Here is a 25,213-nt window from a genome sequence, read left to right as displayed (position 1 = left end):
AGGGGCAAGACATGAGCATTCCCCAGCTCTCCCTTACTAGCTCAACTGGAAAAATGAGTATGATGTTTAGTGTGCCTGCTACTCAGGTTCTGTAATCCAGGGTTTCCAAGATGTGGCAGAGATGTAAGGGTTTCAAATAAGACTCCAACAGATCTTTAATTGGCATAATTACTTGAAGCCATTGCAGCCTTTGGACATCTGCTCTGTATTATTCAGAACCATAGGTTTCCAGAGCTATACTCTGGGCAGGGCAGAATGGGCAGAGGAGTATAACACATATGAGATAGAACAGCCTCTGTCCTTCTGTTCTTTTCCAATTCTTATGCCTGTAGAGGCAGTTCATCAGCTGATGGAAATTCTCATAGTTCCATTAGAGCAGAGGAATGGTCCTTGGAGTCTTGTGTTGGTTCCACTTAACATTTGGGGAGGGCCACTTATATCAAGCAGTCAAATTTGGGGGGTGGGGTGGCTGAACTACTTTAGTGGCATGCTCATATGTCCAAAGGAGCAGCAGGGAGTGGTTCTGAGGAGTGAAATCAATGCTGATTTGAAATTTAATATTTGCAGAGAGAACAAGAGATTGTCCTAGAACTAACTTGCCATCACAGAGATAGTAAAGGCCATTACCGAATCTGGACCTTGCTTTAGCAGCATAGCCAATGCCAAGCACTCAAAAAAACATGGTTAACTTGAAAATTAAGGATTTTTTAAATTGGGCTTCTGTTTATTTGCCTTCTTCTGGTTTCTGAGACTTTGGGGGCACTTGAGTCATTTTCTCTAGCTTTTCTCTGCAATCAGGAGGGCTGGAAAATTATTTTTAGTTAAAACAGATTTCCCATGACTCCAGAAGCTGGAGCTTTAAGAAGAACTGAGTTGGCAGTACTGCTTTAGGAGGCCAAATCTAGCTAGTGTTAATCTATGCAGAGTCAGGAGTAATTCAGATGCAGATATTCTTGTTGAAGAGCAAGAAGCCTTTACTGAAATGCCTGATTGTATCCGGTTTCCTGTTTCTGCAGGCATGGGGGATATGGCTGTGTCGAACTCCATTGGAAGTAATGTTTTTGACATTTTAATTGGCCTGGGTCTCCCATGGGCTCTGCAGACTCTAGCAGTGGATTATGGTTCATATGTAAGTCCTGTGTTTGATTATTTTTTATTAAGTACAAATATTTCTTTTGGGCTCCTGTCATGTTGTCTGTCAGGTAAAAGTTCTTTCAGTTGAAATTTGAGTGAGCAAATAACAATACCTATGTATGATGTAGGAAATTGTAGTTAATTCATTCTAGGATTTGTGGCATGAGTACTTTTATTTCCCGTTGAATGCAATAGCCCAAACTGCAATAAGATACCATATTATACTGTATTTTGAATAGATACATGAGAGAGACATAAATTGATTAATAATAGACTGAGAGCTCTACTCTGAAGGGATAAAAATAAAATGATAAAACACATAGATGAAAAGGTTTAGATAGGAACAAACGGGTATAGCTTCTGGAAAGGAAAATCATGCCTCACTAAGCCATCAGAATTGTTGGAGCATGTCAATAAACTAGTACATGAAGGAGGCTGTTAAGAAAACTAAGTATTCACAGGATGATGGGTAAAACACTACCATGAATCAGAATATCACTAACTTGGCAGAAAACAAAGTGTAGGAATAAATGATCAGATTTCAGCATAGGAGAAGTTTAACAGTGGGGGTGCCCTAAGGAACTATATTAAGACCATTGTTGTTTAATCGATCAATTGATAATCTGGAAAAGGGAGGGAATAGTGAGATGGTTGTATTTGCAAGTGACAAAAAATTATTTAGGTGAGTTAAGACTAGAGAAGACTGTGAGGATCAAGAGCAATCTAACAAAATTAGGTGACTAGGCAACATGATATCAGATTAAATTTTTTGTTGGCAAGTGCAAGGTGATGCACATAGGAAGGAATCATTTGAACTGCTTCTTAATATTGCAAGATAATAAGATAACTAACTACTCAGGGAAATGACCTGGACCTTGTTGGGGATAATTCCATGAAAATATTTACCAAATGTGTGATGGTGGTCAAAAACCAGAGTGTTAGAGTGCCCATAAAGGGAGAAGTATCAGAGACTCCCCCAAGTCCTCTAGAGACTTTGTATTGCTATTAATTTTAAATGGAAAACACTAAGATACTATGGTGATCATGTAGATATAGACTGTATCATAACATATACCCAGAAGATGGGCAAATTAAGGTTGCACAGGCAACCTTAATTCTGGCATTTCCTAACATTTGAGTGTTTGACTTTGCAACCTTAACATTCTGTTAATACTGATTTTTGTATATAACATTTGTACAGCGTTACCTGTGGAACAATCTTTTGATACTCAGGCGTAGATCCTCATTGGGTGTAAATTGTCATAGCTTCATGGAAGTCATTGGAGTTATAACAAAACACCCACTGAGTATCTGTCCCTTATTGTCTCATGCTCGCCTTCACTTTATATCTTCCTGTGTAGCTGATTGGTGAGGAAAAATTTGATAACAGGTATTTTAGTGCCTGGTCCCTCTATCTCCTAGATTACCGATACATTTGGAATTTGTTTGTGAAGCTGCAGTAATCATGTACGTTTGAGATTATGTTCTGTTTCTTGTGAGGGGGGAGAACATGACTAATGGAGGGGGGAACAACAGAGGAATCACTCTTTTTCTGTCATTTGGGAAGTTTTAGAAAAAATAATTGGCTAATTTTTGAGACAGTGCTAAATCTGATCAATGAAGAGTGCATTTTTCATACATGTCATACATTGCAGTAATTATAGAAAATGTAGGAAGAAAAACTGTTGTGTCTAGCCTCAAGGTCACCCCAACAGCAATTGTTCTGATATACTTTAAAATAGCTTTTTTAATTATTCTGAGGAAACAATTTTTCATTATGCTTCATTCTTTTGGGGAAGTTGGTAACATCATTTAAACTTGTTTAGAGAAGACACTAGACCGTGTCGTTCTGTTGCAAACCCCCATATCTTGTACTTCAGATATTCAGACTAAAGACTTTTGAAAAAGGAAAATGCAGTTTTGAAATCTGACTTTTCCTTTTTCTCCAATGTTTGTCACTGAATGACACAATTACACCATCTCCTTTTAATTATCATCGTTATTTATGTTACCATACCATCTACAAGCCCTAGTCATGGACCAGAACCCCACCATGCTGGGCACAGTACAAACACAGAACAAAAAACACAGTCCCTGCCCCCAAAATCTTGCAAATCTAAGTAAGATGTCAAGGCAGTTACTAAGAGTGCACTTTAGTGGAACCAGCAGGAATGTCTATGCTTCAGGCTGTGAAACTGCTCCTGTGCTTAATTTAAGCATGTGCTGAAGTGTCTCACCAGGTCAGGCCCAGAGCACTCAGCACGTTGCAGGATCGAGCCCAACATGCCTGGCTAACGAGGCCTGTACTGTGCTTCCTTCTTGCTCCTGAGCCTATATCAGCAGCAAAGGTTTGCACCCCTGTGACAGCTCAGCTGGCCAAAGTTTTGTGGGGCTAGAGTCAAGGGTGTAACCACACCCCACCCTATCCTTGCCCACCTGCTGCAAGCAAGGGCTGTCATGGGCCTATGGCATCCACTATCCCCAGCACCCACAGACTTAGGGACCATCAAGACCATAGTGAAAAACCCCTGGGTCTTGTGAAATTCAAAGGGATTAGGAGTGCTAGTGAGCAGGGCTTGCTCTTGCATGGTTGTACCTTCGCTCTGCTGCTCTCCAGCAGACCTCCTGAGGGCTCAGGAGAGGGTATCCCTCCTAAGGCTACGTCTACACTACAGCATAAAATCGAAATTACTAAAACCGGTTTTATAAAACCGATAATATAAAATCGATTTTATGCGTCCACACTAGGGCACATTAATTCGGTGGTGTGCGTCCATGGTCCTAGTCTAGCATCGATTTCCGGAGCGGTGCACTCTGGGTAGCTACATTAAAGGAATGAGACCAATAACTTCGATTTCCATCCACACTAACCCTAAATCAATATAGTAATATCGATTTTAGGGTTACTCCTCTCGTTGGGGAGGAATACAGAAATCGATTTTAAGAGCCCTTAAAATCGATTTAAAGTGCCTTCTAGTGTGGACGGGTACGGAGTTAAATCGATTTAACGCTGTTTAAATCGATTTAACTGTGTAGTGTGGACCAGGCCTAAGATGCACAGGAAAGTGCTTTCTGATGGCATTGAGCCAAACAGCTCCTGATGATGGAACTGACACGTGCCATTGCCAGTTCCTGCCAGCCAGATGAGCTTTCAAGTCCTGCAAAGTGAAGCTGCTGCTTTTTTGTTTCATGGGTTTCTCTCCCCGCCCCGTACCCTAATCTATCCCAACCAACACCCTGTGTGATAAAGGAACATTAAAGGCACACAGTCAGGCATTCAAGGATCAGGAATTGGCAGGAAGGTTTTCCCACTCCCACAAATGCATCCAGGATTAATTCATAAGAGGAACAAAGACCTTTGCACATGGATTAAACTTTGGCACCCTATTGAACAAAGCCAGTAGGTGTTGCTTATTGCTTTAAGTGAATGCAGTGCATATTACCTGGCATCCCTGAAGACTGCGGTCCCCTGTCTGTCTTCAGGGCATGTTCATTATTTAGAGGCAGTGTGATCCAATGGGTAGAGTACTGGGGCTCAGGAGACCTGGCTTCTGTTCCCAGCTGTGCCAGTGATCTGCTCTGTGTGTGACCTGGGGCAAGTGACTGCCCCTTTCTGTGCCTCTATTTCACCTCCCACCCTTTATCAGCCTTGTTTATTTACATAGGAAGCTCTGTGGGGCAGGAACTTGCTCTTACTATGTGTCCATACAGCACCTAACCTGATGGGGTCCCAATCTGAGTAGGGGTCTCAAGGATCTGCAGTAATACAGAATCCTAGAAAGGTAAGGCTGGAAAAAACTTTGAGAAGTCATCAAGTCCAGCCCCCTGCACTGAGGCCTGATATACCGAGACTATCCCTGGCAGGTGTCCGTCCAACCAGTTCTTAAACACCTCCACTGGTGGCACTACGTACACTTAAAGCAATAAACAACACTTAGTGGCTTTCAAATATGATTCTGTATTACAACAGCACCTAGAGACCCCCACTCAGTTCAGGGACCCCTCAACCTCTCCTGGAAGCCTATTCCAGAGTTTAACTACCCTTATCTGTAGAAACTTTTTCCTAATACCTAATAAAAATAGCAGCAGTGGAAGCTCTCCTGCCCTACCCCACTCACGTGGCGCTAAGAGAGCGCAAAGGACTAATTAAAACTCAGTGCATATCAAAAAGATCTGTGCCTCTATTTCACCTATTCATCGTTTTAAGCTTCAACGTATTAAACATCTTCCATGAATAATGATACTTTTGATCTTGACTAAAGATCCAAAGTTAAAGTCTCTGTGTGGAGGAGTAGTGACTTTATGACAGAACTCTGACATTTCACTTGGACTGGGAAAAGAGGCTGGGGTTAAAAACAAAACTAAATTTACTGTAGTAGGAATCAAATTCATTTTTCTAGATCGTAGCTCATCCCTATATTTGTTGTGTTTTTCCTCTAAAAGGGACATAAACAAGAGGCTGAACATGAGTAGACTGCTTTCATGCATGTGTAACAATGTCCTCTCTGTTTAATTTATCCAGATTATTTGTTGTGCAATGTGGTCACATGTTTAAAAAGCAGTTTTACAAACAACCCTATAATCCGCAATGAGTGTTTCCTCACTATTTACTTCAAGTTCATGGATTTAGCCCAGAATCCACAATTAGCTAAACTAAAAACTGTATTTGGCGTGTAAGGACTAGATTCCACTTGGCTCAGATTTAGTCCACTGACACTGACAACACTTGTGAATTATGATTGTTCATTATTTATTCAACCCCATCAGTGTGCCTGGTACTGGACTAAACATAGAGAAGACAACCACACGAAGATTATGCTGAGGGATTTGTGAAAATAAGTGTTAGGACTCCTCACACGAACAAGACTTACTCACATCATTAAGGCCCTGCACAACTGGGCCCATGGTTTTAACAGACAAATATGACTTTGCTTACATGTTAAACACTGGAAGGTTTCAAAGCTAATAATTACCATTTCTGTAAATGTTTGGCTGATTCCCAACTTCCCATTTGGATTGCCTCATCCAAAAGAGGAAGTCCCCAAAGCTATTTCTGAAGCTTTGAAGCATTCGCCCCCTCTCCCCCCACACACACAAGAAAAGATTAAAAAAAGAAAAGCCAGTTTGAGCATAATTACTTTTAAATTACCATACAAAACTGCAAATTACCCCCACCAGAATGAGCAAGATAACTGAATCGTGCCACAGCCGGATGAGGGGATTTGAAATTAAATTTGAGAGAAAGCAGAGGGTAAATGCATTTTAATAAACAAACTGTTAAGGCACTTGTAGCTTTAAGACCAATGGAGCAAAGACACTGGTGGAAAGAGTAGGTGGGCTAAAAGTGAAGCCTCCAGTCCAGAAATGCGCTTAAGCGCACAAGTAACTTTAAACATGTGAATAGGTTCATTTGCTTCAGTGCCATAGGGAAATGAAGTTTAATATTGAACAAGCCATTTCAGGTCATTTCAACAAATCAAAACCTTTCAATTCATGACAGCCTGATCCAAAACAAAATAATGTTTCGGTTTTCCTGAAAGAAATATTTTTTTTAAATGTTGGCAGAATTGAAGTTTTTCTGTGAAAAAATTTTGATTTTGTGAAACCTCATTTTCCATAGAAAAATCCTTTTGATGGAAAATTCCCAACCATCTCTTCACTTGAGTACATGTTTGTCACATTAAGTCAATGGGATTTAGGTCCATGCTTAAAGTTAGGCACGTGCTTCCATGCTCTGCTGAATCAGTCCAGGATGAATATCTTAAAACACATAGGGTGAAATCCTGGGAGTTTAGCCATTGATTTCGGGGTGGGGAGAATGGCAGGATTTCATCCATATCATGCGCTCCTGGGGCCAGAGTTAGCTTGGGCTCATGCCATCGTCCATCAGAGGAAACCCATCCACAGGGTCCCTGAACTGGTTAGCCTGCTTGCTGGGAAGGTAATGGTGACAGAAAGCAGCCAACGGGTCTGTGATGACCGTGCAGCCCAGAAGCTGGAAGGATTTAGCTGGTTGGGACAAGGTCCTGGACAGAGCAGCCAGTGAAACATTGATTCAGTACATCCCTTCATCAGTATCTGCCAGGAGGGCTTCTGCAGCACCAAGGATATGTTTACACTGTGTTTTAAAACCATGGCAGTGAGTCTGAGTCTACCAACTTGGGCGCTCAGGGCTTGCGCTGTGGTGCTAAAATCAACACTGTAGATGTTGCTGCTTGTGCTGGAGCTTGGACTCAGACCCATCCCGCACCCTGGGCTTCAGCCCAGTGTCTCCTCAGCTGGTTTTAGTGCCATAGCACAAGCCCCAGTCTGTAGACTCTGAAACTCGCTGCTATGGGTTTTAAAACACAGTGTAGACACATCCCTAGTCACATACTAATGCTGCCCGCCCCTTCCTGTGGCTAGGTCAGTGAGGCTGCCTGTGGGGAACCCTAGAGGGATCCTCCTGATGGAGGAGAATGGGCAGGGCAAGAATCCATTTGACATCTGCTCCTAGACTGTTCTCCTATGTAATGTCTGGTGAAATCCCTCTATGTCTGTTGTTTTGTCCCATCTGATTTATAATCACCAGTGGCCAAATTCTGCTCTCATTTACACTGGTGTAAATCCAGAGGAAATCAATGGCATTATGCTGGTTTTACACTGGTGAAATGTGGAGCAGAATCTGATTTCTTTTTCTTTGTCTATGTGACAAGCTTGGGTATCGTGATGTGTGGATACAACTGGCAGTGTGCTGTGCTATGATTTTATAGATGCTGACATTTTTTTAACCTTCTGTGGTAATGTGGTTTCACCCACTAACCAGCCGATCAAGTGCTCATAGCAGGAAATAGGTTTAAGTGGTAAAGTTCTGAAAGTGAGGCCCCATTGTGTTGTTAACACTGTGTTGTGCTTCATCCAAGGATCTCCAAGTGTCTTACAAACAGTAAGCCTCACAGAACCACTGTAAAGCAGGATTCCTGTGCCTATTTTACAGAGGGTCCATTGAGCCACAGAGATATTAGGACATGAGGTCGGCATTCTTTTGTTTGCTGAATTGTAGCTCACTAGCTTTGTAAATACCTTTAACATATCACAGAAACTCTGGATAGATTGTACTGATCAGTACTAACAGTGCTGTGATGAGACTCATCCCAAAAGGTCCCAGTTCTGCCTCCTTAGTAATAGAGCAGTATTATTTATTATGTGTATTACAGCCGCACCTAACGGCCCCAACTGAAAGCAAGGGCCATCATCCTAGTCACTGGAGGCATCTATCTCCAACTGAAATCTTTGGCACCTAAATATCCTTAAAAATCTTGCTCAGTACAAACACATAAGATAAACAGAGACCCTGAAAAAAAAATCTTACTGGGAAAGGAACCAGTCAGAGAGAGATGAATTGACTTCCCTAAGCTCACACAGCAGGTCAGAGCTGGGAATAGAACTCAGAGTCCCAGTTCAGTGCCCAAGCTTCCCCACTGTAAGTGACACTCCTGGTTCTGGTGGCTTGTTTCCCATGCTCTTTGCTTTGGTGAGTGTACGTTTTAGTGCATGTATTATTTTATTCTTCAGTTTTTATTTCAGAAAAAATCTCTTTCTTGTCTCTTGTTATGTGTGTGGAATCCTGCGCCATATTGTTTGAGTTTGTGGAAGTTCCCCTCCTCCCACTTTCCCAAGTAGTGTCAAGCACATCTGCATTTTGAATGAAGGCTGTTGGTACCCATCTGCATAAATGGAGACCTAATCCAAAACGTCACTCATCACAGAAGGCATTATTCCAGTGCCCTGAGAATCTACAAAATGGGTGCATCATTCATCAGAATCAAAAAGGAATCCTTCAGGAAGTGGAAACATGGACAGATTGCTAAGGAGTACAGAAGAATAGCACAAGCATGTAGGGACAAAATCAGAAAGGCTAAGGCCCAAAATGAGTTACACCTAGCAAAGGATATAAAAGGCAATAAGAAGGGATTCTTTAAATACAGCAATTCCTCGCTTAATGTTGTAGTTCTGTTCCTGAAAAATGAGACTAAGCGAAACGATGTTAAACGAATCCAATTTCCCCATAAGAATTGATGTAAAGGGGGGCAGGGGGCTAGGTTCAAGGGAAATTTTTTTCACCAGACAAAAAACTATATATATATATATATATATATATACACACACACACACACAGTACAAGTTTTAAACAAACGATTTAATACTGTACACAGCAATGGTGATTGTGAAGCTTGGTTGAGGTGGTGAAGTTAGAGGGTGAGATATTTCCCAGGGAATGCCTTACTGCTAAATGATGAACTAGCACTAGGCTGAGCCCTCAAGGGTTGACACGTTGTTGTTAATGTAGCCTCACACTCTACAGGGCAGCACGAATGGAGGGAGGGGAGACAGCATGGCAAACAGAGACAGAGAGACACACCCTGTGTGTGGGAGAGAGAGAGAGATGCGCATTGCCCCGTTAAGTACGCTGACACCACTCTAAGTACATTGTCTTTAAAAAGATCAGGAAGTTGAGACAGCAGCTGCGACCAGCAAGTTTTCTCCATCCTGAGCCCTATCTTGTCCCCACCCTGCTCTATATGGAGAAGGGGTAAGCGGGGGGCAGGAACAGGGGGGAGGGGGACACCCTGACATTAGCTCCCCTCTTCCCTCCTCCCCTGCACAGAAAGCAGGAGGCTCCTGAGAGCAGCTCCAAGGCAGAGGGCAGGAGCAGCACTTGGCAGTAGGGGGGAGGGACAGCTGAACTGCTGGCAATTGATAGCCTGCTGGGCAGCTGCCGCACAGGGAACTTAGGGGAGCGAAGAGCTGATGGGGGGCTTCTGGTCCATCCTGGTTCCAAGCCCCCACCAGCTAGCTGCAATGGGTTGCTCTTTCTGCAAGCAGTGGACAAAGCAGGCGGCTGCCAAACAACTTTATAAGGGAGCATTACACAACTTTAAACGAGCATGTTCCCTAATTGATAAGCAACGAAACAACATTAACTGGGATGACTTTAAGTGAGGAGTTACTGTACATTAGAGTGTAAAAGAAAGATAAAGGAAAGAGTAGGTCTTCTACTTAGTGAAGAAGGAGAGCTAATAACTCATGACATTAGGAAAGCTGAGGTGTTTTATGCTTATTTTGCTTCAATCTTAACTGAAAAGATTAATGGTCATCAGAATCTCAACACAGTTAATATTAACAACAAGCGAGAAAGAATGCAAGCCAAAATAGATAAAGAACAGGTTAAAGAATATTAAATTAGATGTATTCAAGCTGGCAGGGCCTGATGAAATTCATCCTAGGGTACTTAAGGAACTAGCTGAAGCTATCTTGGAACCACTAGCAATTACCTTCAGCATCTCACGGAGGACAGGTGAGGTCCCAGAAGACTAGAGAAGGACAAACACAGAACCTATCTCTAAAAAGGAGAACAAAGACGAACGAGAATTATAGACCAGTGAGCCAAACTTTGATCTCTGGAAAGATACTGTATCAAATTATTAAACAATCAGTTTGTAAGCACCTGGAGGATAATGGGATCATAAGGAATAGCCAGCATGGAATTGTCAAGAACAAATCATACCTTCTTTGACAGAGCTAATGCCCTAGTGGATGGAGGAGTAGAAATAGATGTGATATATCTTGATTTTAGTAAGGCCTTTGAAACAGTCCCACATGACAGTCTCATAAGCAGGCTAAGGAAATGTGGTCTAGATGAAATTACTCTAAGGTGGGTGCACAACTGGTTGACAGACCATGCTCAAAAAGTAGTTATCAATGGTTTGCTGCCAAACTGGGAAGGTGTATCTAGTTGGGTCCCCCAGGGGTCAGTCCTGGATCTGGTACTGTTAAATATTTTAATAAATGACTTGGATAATGGAGTGGAGAGTAGGCTTCTAAAGTTTGCAGATGACACCAAGCTGGGAAGGATGGTAAGCATTTTGGAGAACAAGTTTAGAGTTCTAAACAACCTTGACAAATTGGAGAAGTGGTCTGAAATCAACAAGATGAAATTCAATAAAGAAAATGCAAAGTACTACACATAGGAAGGAAAAATTCAAATGCATAACTACAAAATGGAGAATAACTGGCTAGATGGTAATACTGTGGATCACAAATTGAATATGAGTCAACAGTGTGATGCAGCTGTGAAAAAGGCTAATATTCTGGGGTGTATTAACAGGAGTATGGTATGTAAGATATGGAAAGTAATTATCCTGCTTTTTTCAGCATTGGTGAGATCTCACCTGGAGTACTGTGTCTAATTCTTGGTGGCCACACTTTAGGAAAGATGTGGACAAATTGGAGAGAGTCCAGAGGAGAGCAACAAAAATGATCAATGGTTTAGAAAACCTGACCTATGAGGAAAAGTTGAAAAAACTGGGCATGTTTAGTCTTGAAAAAAGAAGGCTCAGGAGAGAGCAAATACCAGTCTTCAATTATGTTAAGGACTGCTATAAAAAGGACAGTGATCATTTGTTCTCTCTGTGTCCACTGAAGGTAGGACAAGAATTAATAGGTTTAATCTGCAGCAAAGGAGGTTTAGGTTAGTTATTAGGAATAACTTTCTAACTCTAAGGGCAGTTAAGCTCTGGAATAGGCTTCCAAGGGAGGTTGTGGAATCCCCATCATTGGAGGTTTATAAGAACAGGCTGGACAAACACCTGCCAGGGATGGTCTAGGTTTATTTGGTCCTGCCTCAGCGCAGGGGGCTGGGCTTAATGACTTCAAGATCCTTTCCAGCCCTCCATTTTTCTGCTTCTATCATTTGATCTCTGATATCATTCTCCCTTTCTCACTCGGCACTGGGAAGATGTTGGAAAAGATGGGCTCAACCGAGGTGATCTTTAGTTCTTTTCCAAGGGCCTGGAGTGAATCTTGGCTATAGTGAATCTCCCTTTTTCGAATCAGTTGTTCCCACGTGGACTAAAATGTGGACTGCTCCTTTATAATGTCAGACAACCTCATTGTGATCATCTCTCCTGGCAACCAGGAGGCAAGAAGCCACTCTGATTTTTTTTCCCTCTGGACACAGATGCCTGGAGCCAAATCTCTCCCTGTGCAGTCACCAATCTGGGTTACTGGATTTTTTTCTTTCTTTCTTTTCTTTCTTTCTTTTCTTTCTGTCCCTGGCTTACTTCTTGGTCACAAATTGACAAGAGTCTGGTCAAAGCATACAGCTAGTTCTCAATCTAGTTTTCCTCCAGGGCAGAACAACTACTGTTAGTGACCAGATTGAAAGGTACCATAGTTGTTCGCTGTCTCCTCCTTCAGGAGAATTATCCATGATCTCAACCTGTGATATCCCTGGTGGTTCCTTTTTTTGCCTCATCCACCTTGTCTTCTTAGGTTTCTCCCACTGCCGTCAGCTGTTGCTCAGACCACCACCTCCATCCTTTCTCCGCCAGAAAGTAAAGCAGCTTGCAAATCAGATGCAAATGAAACCCTCCTGGCCTTTGTCTAAGAAAATAAATATCAAGAAGCTTCCTCACCGGATTACCTTGGTTCCTTCTGCATCTCATCTATATCCCAGTTAAATTCATTCAAGGTAGCCTCTTTACTTGTTAAGGCCTATCAGTATGAAAAACCTGTCAGTCTTACTCCTTCAGAACTCGCCTCATTGTTCACAGAGTTTGGTCACACACCCTTCTACCTGCCTCTGTACTGGCCCTGTCATTCATCCAGCCCTCATGTACAGCTTTCCATCAAAGAACCACACCATCCTTGTCCCCTGCAGCCCTCACATTTTCAGTTATTCAACACTCAGAGTCCTGAACTGGTTGTTGCTTCTGAAATGCCTTGGGAGCCAAGTGATGCAGGCCTAGCAAATGCAGAACAGAAACAAAACCATCCACGGAAAAGGTTTCCTATCTTTCTTCCAGGTGCTTCTCAGAGTCTTCATCTGGCAGCCTTAGTGAACCTGCAGCACATTCAGTAATCAGAACAGGTTTGGGCCAGGACATATTTTTTAACGTCCTTAGGAGAGCAGGGTCAGCTCCACCTTGAAATGGAGCTGTCACTGATCTCACCTCACTGTCCCCTCCTGTATCTGTTTTCTTCTTATGTATCTGTATAGCGAGTGTACTAGCTGCACTACGGACTGTTGATCAATCTCCCCATCAGCCACTGGGGCAGGCTTTAACTGTGAAGGCTGTTGAAAGCTGATGTCTGGTTCCTGTTTTGGGCAATCCCACAGGTGTATCTGAGAGAACTGCCTGTGAGATGAGAGGTGAGGCTAGCACTTGCTGTCCCCACAGAGGAATGTTCTTGCCTCCAGCCATGGGACTGTATTGTTTCTTTGGCCAGGAGCTCTCGAACAAAACCTAGTCCTTAGGCCTATTCAAATTCAGATGTACAGTATTAATATTGACCTGCTAATGAGTGTGCTTTGCAAAAGTGCCACCAATGACCACATGTTGGCATCAATTTATATCACAGTATAACAACGACTGACTGGGCATGAAGCCGTTTTGTGTAACTAGGTCCTGCCTGACAAAGTATTGTTCCACCAGTGGTGTGTGCCCTCCGACTCAGCCTCCATGGTGTGAAGTCTTGTTTTCCTCTGAAGTGCTAGCAACCATGGGGCCAATTTTGCAGCCCTTACTCATGTTAAGTCACATCTGTTCACATGGGGCAGGATTGGCCCTGGCAGTCCAGTCTGAGCAAGGCCCTGTGCCAGGGGTAGGGTACAGACTGAGTGGTGTGACAGAGTCACAATTGGGTCTCTGTTTCACCATTGCCTCAGCCTTTGCGGTGGGACAACTTCCTTCCCACTCTGAGCCAGCTCAACTGTATTGGACTTGGGGGAGTGAAGCCAATTTTCCACCCACTCTCTGCTCATCTGCACAGGCAGAGGAATAGTAGCCGAGTGGCAGCTGCTCTCCCCCTCACCCAGAGCCTGATGATATCCATAGCCTGTGACTGGGAGTAACAGAGCTCATGACTCCCCTAGGCAGGGGCATAGCCGGCCTAGAATTGAGCCCTGCAGCTTCCTTTACTTAGTTTGCATTGACTGATTAATTCTCTTCATCCCAGGCTTTTATGACTGGGTGCTGGAATGATGTACAGTGATAAAAGCTTCCAGTTAGGGTTGCCAAGAGTCTGGTTTTCGACAGCGCAGCAGGGCTGGGCCAGTCAACAGCACAGCGGGGTAAGGCAGGCTTCCAACCTTCACTGGCTCTGCACAGCTCCTGGAAGTGGCCGCCAGGTCCCTGCGGCCCCTAGGCACAGGGAGGCTCTGTGCGCTGCCCCCACCCTGAATGGCAGCTCCACAGCTCCCATTGGCCAGGAACTGCGACCAATGGGAGCTGCGAGGGCGGCGCACGGAGCCTCCCCCTGGCCGCCTATGCACCCAGGGGCCGCAGGGACCTGGCAGACACTTCCTGGGAGCCACAGTAAGTACTGGCAGGACCCACATCCCCTCCCACACCCCAACCCCTGCCCCATCCTGGTGAAAGTGAATGAGGGTGGGGGAGAGCGAACGATGGAGGGAGGGGGAATGGAGTGAGTGGGGGTGGGGCTTCAGAGAATGGGCGGGGCAGGGGGGCAGGCACGGATGTTCGGTTTTGTGCATTTAGAGAGTTGGCAACCCTATTTCTGATCTCAAAGGGAGCTCTCAGCACAGGATCCGGTCCTCCTGTACTCCCGCATTCATTCCTTATTACCTTGAGTTTGTACATGCCTGCATTGTTCAAAACCAAGCCCTTGGTGATACTAATTGTGTTGGATTGTACAAAGGAAATTCACACAGCAGCCCAGCTCAAAACTGTCCAGTAAGGAAATGCACGCAGACAGGCAGGAATGTAGCACATGTCCTGAATTACAGCTGGGTTTGTTGCACTCTGGAGACCCCATCATATTTCAGGGAATGCAGAGTTCACTAACTTGTGATGCCAACCTCATCACTGCAGGAGAAGCTATACCAAAATTAGGTTTGGGAGCAGACTCAGAACTCTCAGCTTTTGCCAGCAGGATGGGCTGGAAATATACCAGAGCCATTGCGATCAAATGAGATAATTTCTTACATATATGGATCCTGGAGCAAAATCAGTTTTGGTTTTGGCAACAGCAAGTCCTTTTCCTCTCAGCAATTTCCAGAACAGAACTGGAGATTGGAATTACATTATTTCCCTATTATTCAACTTCAGATGCTGCTAGGCTGGTTGCCCTTCAATGCTCATTACTGCAAGAGCTATCTGGAATTCATGGTAGCATCCTTGCATGTGCGGTGCAAGAAAGGGAAGAAGGGAAGCACTTCATTTAAATTCAAGCTGTATATGTTTTGAACTTGCAAACCTGTCAACCATAATCAGTCAACACAGGGTATTCTCTTGTTCTGCTTAGCTATGTGATTACAAGCCAAACCTCAAAGGAGAGTTTATTTCTCCTGATTTCAATACCAGACCATGCTTTGCTTGTAGACAATTGTCTCCCAGGAAAGGATTTCCTGTTTTTAAATAAAGGGAGGGAGTTGAGTTTTTTTTCCCCTCTATGATTTAGAAGGAAGCGGTGTTGGTTGGAAATAGGGTAAATCCAACTAAGGATGCGTCTACACTGCAAGTCAAAGTGTAATTGCAGCATGGGTAAGCAAACCCGGGTTAGCTTTAATCTAAAACACAGGTGACAATAGTAGTGTAGATGTGGCAGCACGGACTTCTGCCCAGGCTAGCAACCAAGAGTACAATCTCACAGGGGAGCCTGGGTATGGACTCTGATTCCTAACCTGTTCTGAAGTCCATGCCAACATATCTGCTAACTCTTGTTACCCAGGCCCTACCCATGTTACAATCAAACCTTCACTTGCCTCTTAGACCCCGACTCCCACTCTGCTCAAATCAGTACTTGGTCCTGCTAGTAAAGGCAGGGGGCTGGGCTCAATGACCTTTCAAGGTCCTTTCCACTTCTAGGAGATAGGTATATCTCCAATCATTATTACTACCCCCCACCCCCTGTCCCATTTGTTCACAGTTGCTATCTGGCCACCCTATTTCCAATTTAGGTTTGAAAGTTGGGGAGGTCTGAACAGTTTTGCCTAACCATTTGAATCACATTTCAGAGCCATTGAGGCTTCCCCTGTGGCTAGTGGGAATAGGTCAGGCTGCAGCATTATAGTGGTTGGCGAAAGGAGCCAGTGAGAAGGCTACAACAGCAAAACTATGTGCCAGTAAAGCCAGTGAGACACTGAGCCATATTGTGGGATGAGGAGAACAGCAGTGTATGTTACATGTCAGAAGTAAGTTGGCTGGAAGACGATGAAGCAGTGTGACCTGCATCGCTCTGGCCATAGGTGTGTATGTAAAATGGGCATAACTTACACCCCACGTGACAGAAGCGGGTGTGCCGGGTAGAACATCTAGCTGGTTAAGCAGGTAAAATAAAGCAGTAGGAGCCCATTGACACCTGCTTTGCTTTCCTGCCCTATTGTCACATGTCATTGGACACCACTGTTTACACCACCAAATAATTTGGCCCAGGCAGGCACTTGCAAGGGAGGTGCAACCTGCTTACACCAGGTCTAAATCTGGCCCCATGAGCACTCATCTCGTCTTTCTTTCAGGGATAGAAGAATCACAACTGTGTCTTTTGGAACAAAAGCTACTGTGCTTTCATTGATATTAGGGGAGTGGCTTCAGGTGTCTTCATGAGAAGTGCAGCTAGGGCTAGGAATTGGCTGGCTAAGTGTGCACAGCTGCAATCTCTTTCCCCGGTGCTGCTCAGGCAATGAGCTCAGCCCTGCTGGGAAGAGACCTTTCTCTCCTAGAGTGAGAACCCCATGCAACAGCCCCTCAAAAACTGGAACAGCATCGCACTCCAGATCCAAATGCCCTTAATCTCAAACAGGCCTGGTCCTTTTCTGACTGCCCAATGTAAAGCCCGTGATGACAGAGTCCTGTAGGATCCTAGTATTCAGTGACACTTACACATCCCGCAGCAGCAGGAGGGAGGCAAAAACAGGAGCTGAAGCTGGAACAAAAAAATGGATTATATCCATACAGCGGGCCAAGTCCTCAGCTGGTGCAAATCAATGCCGCTCCTAGTCAGAGGAAACCACAGGAGCTGGGCCTGTTTGCAACAGGTAAAAATCTGACGCGTGGGCAGTTTTGTATTGGTAACTTTCTTTACGCAGTTTTGCTGTCTGTTCTCAATTCACCTACCAGCAGATTCTTTCCAGTTTTCCCTCTTCCAGTCTGAGTCCTTCCACTTTGCTAGGCCCACATGGGGCATACCACAGACACATTTCCGACTCCTAAACCACCATGGAAACTTCTTCTCAGTCGCTTGTATAACACTTTGCATTTCCCAACAAGGTTTTTGCCCAGTGAATTGTAGTTTTTGTTCCAGAAAATACAGCTGCAATATCAATTCCAGCCAACTGAGCTTCCTGACAAAGTGCATTCCATGGCGAGCATTGTTTTCCCCAAGGAAACCATCTCTCTCTGTTTACATGGAAAAGGTTTAATCCTGCCATCAGAAAAAGGCTCATGTAACGATTTTCATTGCAACAAGGCTGTAACGCTCAGCAGCACCTCCTTGGGCCTCATCTGGGGAAATACTCGTCCCTGTCCAGTAGTCACTCAGCCCATTGCTCCAGTCAGTAGCTCTGCAACTGATGTCCTGCTAGTCCAGAGCTGCAGTCCCTCTCCTTCGTGGCTTAGCCCTCCAGCCAAGTCACCACCATCCTCTCCTTCTCGGATATTATCCTCAGAGTGTTAGGCAGTCTCCACTGTGCTGATTCTGCCACTCTTGCAGTAGTTAGTAGGGAAATCCGGGCCCACCCTCTACCTCAGGTTCCAATCCAGGGTCCCTCAAACCTACGGTTCAGATCTATCCCTCTCAGACCTGACCGTTTCCTACCCTGCCTGTCTCAGGCTCCTGCTCTCCCCCTTGTCTCAGGGAGTGTGACCGCAGACTCACCTGGCTACAGCCCCCTATCTGCTGCTAACTTCCTCTCTGTATAGACTCTGCCCAGCTCCTCACCTAGCTAGTTAGGCCCTAGCATGCTCTAGCTTTCCTCCAGGTGCAGCCAAGAGGTTAATTGGCCTAATTTATCTCTTCAGGTCTTGTGTGGGGGTGGACACCCCATCACAGAGGCATAGAGTGCTCAGACATGGAAATTAAAGTAGACAACTATTCTCCCATTGCTTCCAAAAAATCATCCTTTTCTAGGAGGATGCCAAGCCTCACAAAAGAAAAGCTGCTGCATATTGCCTGTGTACAATGGATCATTTTGTTTGACTCAAGGATAGAAGCATATCTAGTTACCTAATGGTGAAAACAAGAACTGTCAGGCTGGAGTGAGAGTTCATCTCTCCTAATGCAACTCCATTACATGAAAACTGATGCTCAAGTCTCCAGCTTGAGGTGTTGCGATGGGTGGCAGTTATTGGATTATTTGATTTGCTGTTGTGAGATGAGACACACTTTATACTAAGTTTCTGTTAATAAATAATTAATAGACATTGTAAACATGTTACAGTCTTGAGTCATGTGTGTTATAGGGGGTTGTTACAGGGGTCATAAGCAATCCATTGCCCTGTAACAGTTGAGTAATCATTTAATAAAACATTTGTTAATCCTTATTAACCCTTTATAAACTCAACCTTCTTGTAAGGTCTGCTGGGTTTTAAGACCAGCAGACCATATGGTCATGCCTTCTCTTAAGGCTCCATTTATAAATAGTGTATAAAAGATTAATAAATGCTTAACATATATTTAGTACATTTTAATAATTCTTAATTAATTAAGAAAAGGATTTTTTTTCAGACAGGCTGAAGAACAAATCGCTGTAACAATTGTCCTTTTATATATCAACATTTGGCCCATTTTAGATGTAGGTTTAAGAACTTTTCTGCTTTCAAAGGTACATTTCCTGTTTTCAAACCAGTCCAGTCATGTCTCTGAGAAGCACCATCTGTCCTTCATGTTGAATGCAGGTATTTTCCATGCTAAAAATATTCAGCTGCTTCAGTTTATTTCTTTTTCCGCTATATTCCACTTTAGCTGGGTTATTTAATACCACCAGCTATTAAATATATTGGAGCCTGGATAGAAACAGCCTCTAATCAAAATCCAGACAAGATTTATTGTACAACAAAACCTAGTGATTCTTGGTCAGCCCCTGACAGCTCTGCAGGACCCCTAGGGGCTGGATTCTGATATCGGTTACACCAGTGTAAATCCATACTACCGTCATTAATTGAGCCAGTAAGACTACTTGCTGTTCTAGTTCAGGGTCAGGAAAGGATGGGAGTGGTCCAAAGGCAACAAGCCTAGCCTCAGCAAAGAGGAAGTATCAGCATGGTCAACAGGCCAGGAAGGGAATCTTGTCCAGACCTCCTTCGCCATAATTACAGCATGCACAATGTGAGGATCTCAGAGGAGAGCAGACAGGTTTAGAGAGAAGTACTGGAGAAGGTCCTCAGAACTCAGACAAGGAGGCAGAGACACCTTCCAACCCTAGGAGAAAATGTTGTTTCAGAAAAACTGCGAGGACTGTTAAGTGGTAATTGATGCTGTGAGCAGAAATGGCTCAGGAGCCTTCTTCCATTCTCCAGCCACAGCTACACAAGCACACAGCTCCGTGGGTGGCACTTGCAGCCTGCAGTTTATATTAAAAGCAGGATCAGTACTTTTCCCTCCTTCAGTTCCATAGGTGATGCCAGATTTACTGTTTTGAAGCAATCCGTGTTCTAGTTTCCTGGGGCAGTCATACTACTGAGAATAAACCATGATGGTCTTGTTAATCAGTGGCAGCAACAGAATTCCAGAATTTGATTGGGCTACAGGTCATGTAACATCTCCAGTTTACAGCAACAATACGAATTTAATGAACGGTTCTCATTATTATAATTTAGTTTCATTCCAATGGTTTCCAGAGGTCCTGTTGTGCTGGGCTCTGAACAAGCACGAAATAAGAGACAATCTCCTCTTCAAGCCTGTGAAAGACTCTGATCTTGCCATGTAGGTGCACCCTGCCTCCAGCACAGACATCCACTTCATAACTGTCGGTATTAAATATGCCAGTTGAAGTGGAATCTAGCGGAAAAAGTAGTAGTGCCTGCTTAGAGGGATCTGCCCGCATGGAGTTTATTGCAGGATTGTGACTGCCAAATGCCAGAATTGAGCTCCCCTTTCCAGTCAAATTCTACTCTCAGTTGCACTGGGGGACTGAAATCGATGGAGTTATTGTGGATCTGCACCTGTGTCATGAGCCCAGAGTTTGGCCTGCATGTAACTGTAGAACTCCGTGAGTGCCTTAGGAATCCTGTGCCATGTAGTTCTTGAGTTCTTAGCTGTCCCTTGCATTTACAATTCCTAATTCTCTTACAGATATGCCACTTTATAATCCAGCTGAGAGGATGTGAGGGCTGAAAGATGGCTGGTGATACACTGTGTACCATTATTTCCCCTGTTGGCACTTGAGTAAATTACATTGTCACAGAAAATTCTCATTTGAATTGCTCATTAGATTAAGGACAGTTTTGCAAACCAGACAGAAATCCAGCTGTTAAAACACAAGGCCCACATTGTTAGAGGTACATGAACTTGTATCCTCAGAATTATTTTCTGCTCTGCAAATCATTTGCAGTAATGGACTAATGCTTTGCTTTGCTCTGTATACATCTGTAGACCCAGCGGAGTAATTAAGAGCTGGAAATGAGCCCACTGAAGGAAGAACACTGCACTTTCAGCTGTCCTTTTGATCCCAGTAACACGCAGAGTTATGCTATTGGAAATATTCCGGCAGTAAATGAAAATAAACACACCCAGACAAACATTAGAAGTGTCCTCATTTGAAGTATCTTTTAAAGATGCTTGTAGTGTGTAAAGTGACTTCCTGCTACAAAGAATCTTAAACTGAGCGAAATGATTTGCCTTTTGGAGGCCTGTTGATTCTAGCTGAACTTTGCTAATGATTTCTTTGCACAGAATGAGCCAAATTCTTCCCTTCTGTAACTCCACTGATTTGAGTGGAGGACTAAATTTGGCTCAGTTACTTTATAATGCTCTGTTGCTAATGGTGCACTTCAGGAATACTGCTTTAATAGATTGCAGCATCTACCCAGCAAAAATTCTCTACATTAACTTGCTTTTACATGATAATATACAATATTTTTTTAATGAAACTTATTCTGTGAGGTGTACCCAGGAAAGCATAAGCAGAATTTGAGACAGTCTTAAGATTATTTAGGCTTTAAGGTTTTAACTGGATGGAGAAACTAAAAAATTCAGTAGTCTGAAGGGTTAAATTGCAGTAGCCTATGATACCTACTCCACAATGGCCAGCTGCTTTGCTTCCAGTTGGGAAGGTATTAACCTTCCAGTGAAGGAAAAGACTCTTGTACATTTCTCTCTCACTCATTAAAATCCTAGTGCAAACACCTGGCCTTCCAGGTACATGGGCCAGTTGAAGCAGAGAGTTTTGACTCAACCAGCTTGAGTCCGGAACTGAATTCTCCGATATGCCAGTTAGAAAAAAACAATTAAAGTACCTAAAGGAACAAACAATAACAGCTCTGACTGACTCATATGAGTGTAAAGGGAGGAAGGATGGTCCAGTGGTTAGGGGTTTAATCCCAGGACTTGGGAGCAATGAGTTCAATTCTCTGCTTCTAGGTGACTTTGAGGCTTGGTCTACACTACACATTTAAACCAATTTTAGCAGCGTTAAACCGATTTAACGCTGTACCCATCCACACTACGAGGCCCTTTATATTGATATAAAGGGCTCTTTAAATCGGTTTCTGTACTCCTCCCTGACGAGAGGAGTAGCGCTGAAATCGGTATTACCATATCGGATTACAGTTAGTGTGGCCGCAAATCGACGGTATTGGCCTCCAGGCGGTATCCCACAGTACACCACTGTGACTGGTCTGGACAGCAATCTGAACTCGGATGCAGTGGCCAGGTAAACAGGAAAAGCCCCACGAAATTTTGATTTTCATTTCCTGTTTGCCCAGCGTGGAGCTCTGATCAGCACGGGTGGCGATGCAGTCCCAAATCCAAAAAGAGCTCCAGCATGGACCATACGGGAGATACTGGATCTGATCACTGTATGGGGAAACAAATCTGTTCTATCAGAGCTCCGTTACAGAAGACGAAATGCCAAAGCGTTTGAAAAAAAAATCTACAGGCTACGCAGTGCTGCGTGACAAGCGTAACGGGAAGCCAGAGACTCAAATGGATGCTCATGGAAGGAGGGAGGGGGCACTGAGGACTCCAGCTATCCCGCAGTCCCCAGCAGTCTCCGAAAAGTATTTGCATTCTTGGCTGAGCTCCCAATGCCTGTAGGTTCAAACACATTGTCCGGCGTGCTTCAGGGAATAGCTCGTCAATTTACTCCCTCCCCCCACGTGAAAGAAAAAGGAAAGAAATCATTTCTTGACTTCTTTCAATGTCACCCTATGTCTACTGAATGCTGCTGGTAGATGCGATGCTGCAGCAGTGAAGAGCAGTATCCGCTCCTCTCCCCTCCCTGGTGGCAGACGGTACAATATGACTGATATCCGTCGTCACCATCAGCCCGTGAGTGCTCCTGGCTTGCCTCAGGTGAGGTCGACCGGGGGCGCCTGGGTAAAAATAGGAATGATTCCTGGTCATTCCCAGTAGATGGGACAGAACGGCTGGTAACCATCCTCATCATAGCAACTGGGGGCTGAGCTCCATCAGCCCCCTCCCTTTCCTGTGTAAAGAAAAGATTCTGTCCTGCCTGAACTATCATAGCAGCGGCATGCTGGGCTCCTCTCCTCCACACCGCTTAATGTCCTGCCTGGACTGTCATAGCACCGGGAGGCTGCCTCCTCCTCATTTTATCTCACTAACAAGTCACTGTTTCTTATTCCTGCATTCTTTATAACTTCATGACACAAATGGGGGGGACACTGCCACGGTAGCCCAGGAAGGTTGGGGGAGGAGGGAAGCAACAGGTGGGGTTGTTGCAGGGGCACCCCCCCGTGAATGGCATGTAGCTCATCATTTTTGCAGGATCTGACACGGAGCAGCTGTGCTGTCTGATACACTGGTTCTCTAGCACACTCGCCCCATATTCTAGGCAGGACTGACTCTATTTTTAGAAACCATAAAGGAGGGATTGATTCGGGGAGTCATTCCCAGTTTTGCCTTTGCGCCCCTGGCCGATCTCAGCCAGGGGCACCCATGATGGCAGCAGACAGTACAGAAGGACAGATAACCGTCATCTCATTGCCAATTTACACCAGCAGCAGACAGTACAGAATGACTGGTAACTGTCTCTGCTATCATGCAAAAGCAAATGAATGCTGCTGTGTAGCGCTGGAGTATCGCCTCTGTCCGGGGCATCCAGTACACATACGGTGACTGTTTTAAAAAAAAAAAAAAAAAAAAAAAGCTGAATGGGCTCCATAGTTGCCGTGCTATGGCATCTGCCAGGGCAATCCAGGGGAAAAGGGCACGAAATGATTGTCTGCCGTTGCTTTCCCGGAGGAAGGAATGACTGACGACATTTACCCAGAACCACCTGCAACAATGATTTTTGCCCCATCAGCCACTGGGCTCTCAACCCAGAATTCCAAGGGGCGGGGGAGACTGCAGGAACTATGGGATAGCTATGCAATAGCTACCCACAGTGCTACGCTCCGGATATCAACGCTAGCCTCGGACCATGGACGCACACCGCCGAATTAATTTGCTTAGTGTGGCCGCATGCGCTCAACTTTATACAATCTGTTTTATAAAACCAGTTTATGTAAAATCGGAATAATCCCGTAGTGTAGACGTACCCAGAGTAACTCACTTAGTCTCTTCACATCAGTTCTCCAGCTGCCCAGTAGGGATAATAGCACTTCCCTACCTCACAAGGCTGTTGTGAGGATAAATTCATTAACAACTGTGAGATGCTTTCATACGCTGGGTGATGGGAGCCCTAGTTAGATAAACAGAACCAAGAGCCTTAGCACTAGATAATTGAGATCCCCTCTAATGACATAAACTGGCCATGCCAATCTGCACTATTAGATTACATCTTGTTTCCTTTATGCAGCCTAATAACGGTACAGGGGAAAGGACATTTTTATCCTGGAATTTATTTCATGATAGTTGGAAAATCAAATGATGGGGTCAGGATAAAAGGCCTTTCCCCATATTATTCATGCAGGAATCACACAGGAGTCAATCAGAAGGAAGGTACATTCTCATGGTATAATGAAGAGACAAGTAAGAAAGTTGAGGTGGGAGTGGCAGGCTTTGTAATGCTCTCAGGCTCTGAGTATGTCACCCTTTGATCAAACACCTTCTTCTGGAATGAGGAGTGGGCTAAAAACAGTGATATAATGGTCTTACTTGACTTTTACGTTGCTGGAGATGTTTAGAAACTGTGGTTTATGGCTACAGAATAATTAGCAGAGATTAACTATATTCTTCAAACTTCTCACATAGTTTTAATAAAATTCCTTCTTTTCAGATCCAGTTAAACAGCAGAGGACTTATCTATTCCGTTGGCTTGCTGCTGGCATCAGTTTTTGTCACCGTATGTATATTATCTCTTGTTCTTCATTTCCAAGATAGTAATTTTATAGACGTTTATTTTTTCTCCACGTGCTCCTTTTCTCTTAGAGCAGCAGCAATTGCTGTGAGTCCCGTTGAGAGGTACTGCTGATTCCTACTGTAAAATTTCCAGGGGCCTAATCTGGTACTTTGCAAGCAATTATCTGGCCTGACACAAGATGTCTCATACATTGTATGTTTTTTCCTGAGAGGAGCCCCGGGAAATTCACTAGTAATCATTAGTCACTTTCCATGGTAGAAATGAAGCCAGACTTACTCTTGTGCACAATCCACTCTCCAGCTGGGCAGATATGAGTTTACCATAAAACACAACAAAACTGACATGTTCATATTCAAGCATCAGACTGTTTAAAGCATACTAAGGTGTTTGCACCTGCAAATTGCAGGCCCAGCTACACAGGTGAAAGCTGTTTTAGACACACAGAAGGGAGATGGCCATTGAAAAGTTTAAGGGGTATGAATCTCATAGAATTAAATGGAATTGTTCTTGCCGGAATGAACTGACTATTAAAATACTGGGCCAGATCATTAGCTGGTATTAATCAGTGCAGCTGATGGAGCTATGCCAGTTTAC

General features: G+C 44.1%; 1 protein-coding gene across 2 annotated transcripts in view; it reads left to right on the top strand.

Moving 5' to 3' along the window:
• Positions 1–25,213, top strand: part of LOC127049906 (sodium/potassium/calcium exchanger 3-like) — a 500,507-nt gene that overhangs the window by 315,817 nt on the left and 159,477 nt on the right. For both annotated transcript variants that reach the window (XM_050951276.1, XM_050951284.1), the window contains exons 15-16: positions 1,017–1,129; positions 24,536–24,601. In XM_050951276.1, the coding sequence (XP_050807233.1) occupies positions 1,017–1,129; positions 24,536–24,601 (179 nt within the window). The remainder of the gene's footprint in view (positions 1–1,016; positions 1,130–24,535; positions 24,602–25,213) is intronic.

This window comes from Gopherus flavomarginatus, chromosome 4, assembly GCF_025201925.1.
Source record: "Gopherus flavomarginatus isolate rGopFla2 chromosome 4, rGopFla2.mat.asm, whole genome shotgun sequence".
Lineage (NCBI taxonomy): Eukaryota > Metazoa > Chordata > Testudines > Testudinidae > Gopherus > Gopherus flavomarginatus.
This window is presented reverse-complemented; position numbering and strand designations above follow the sequence as displayed.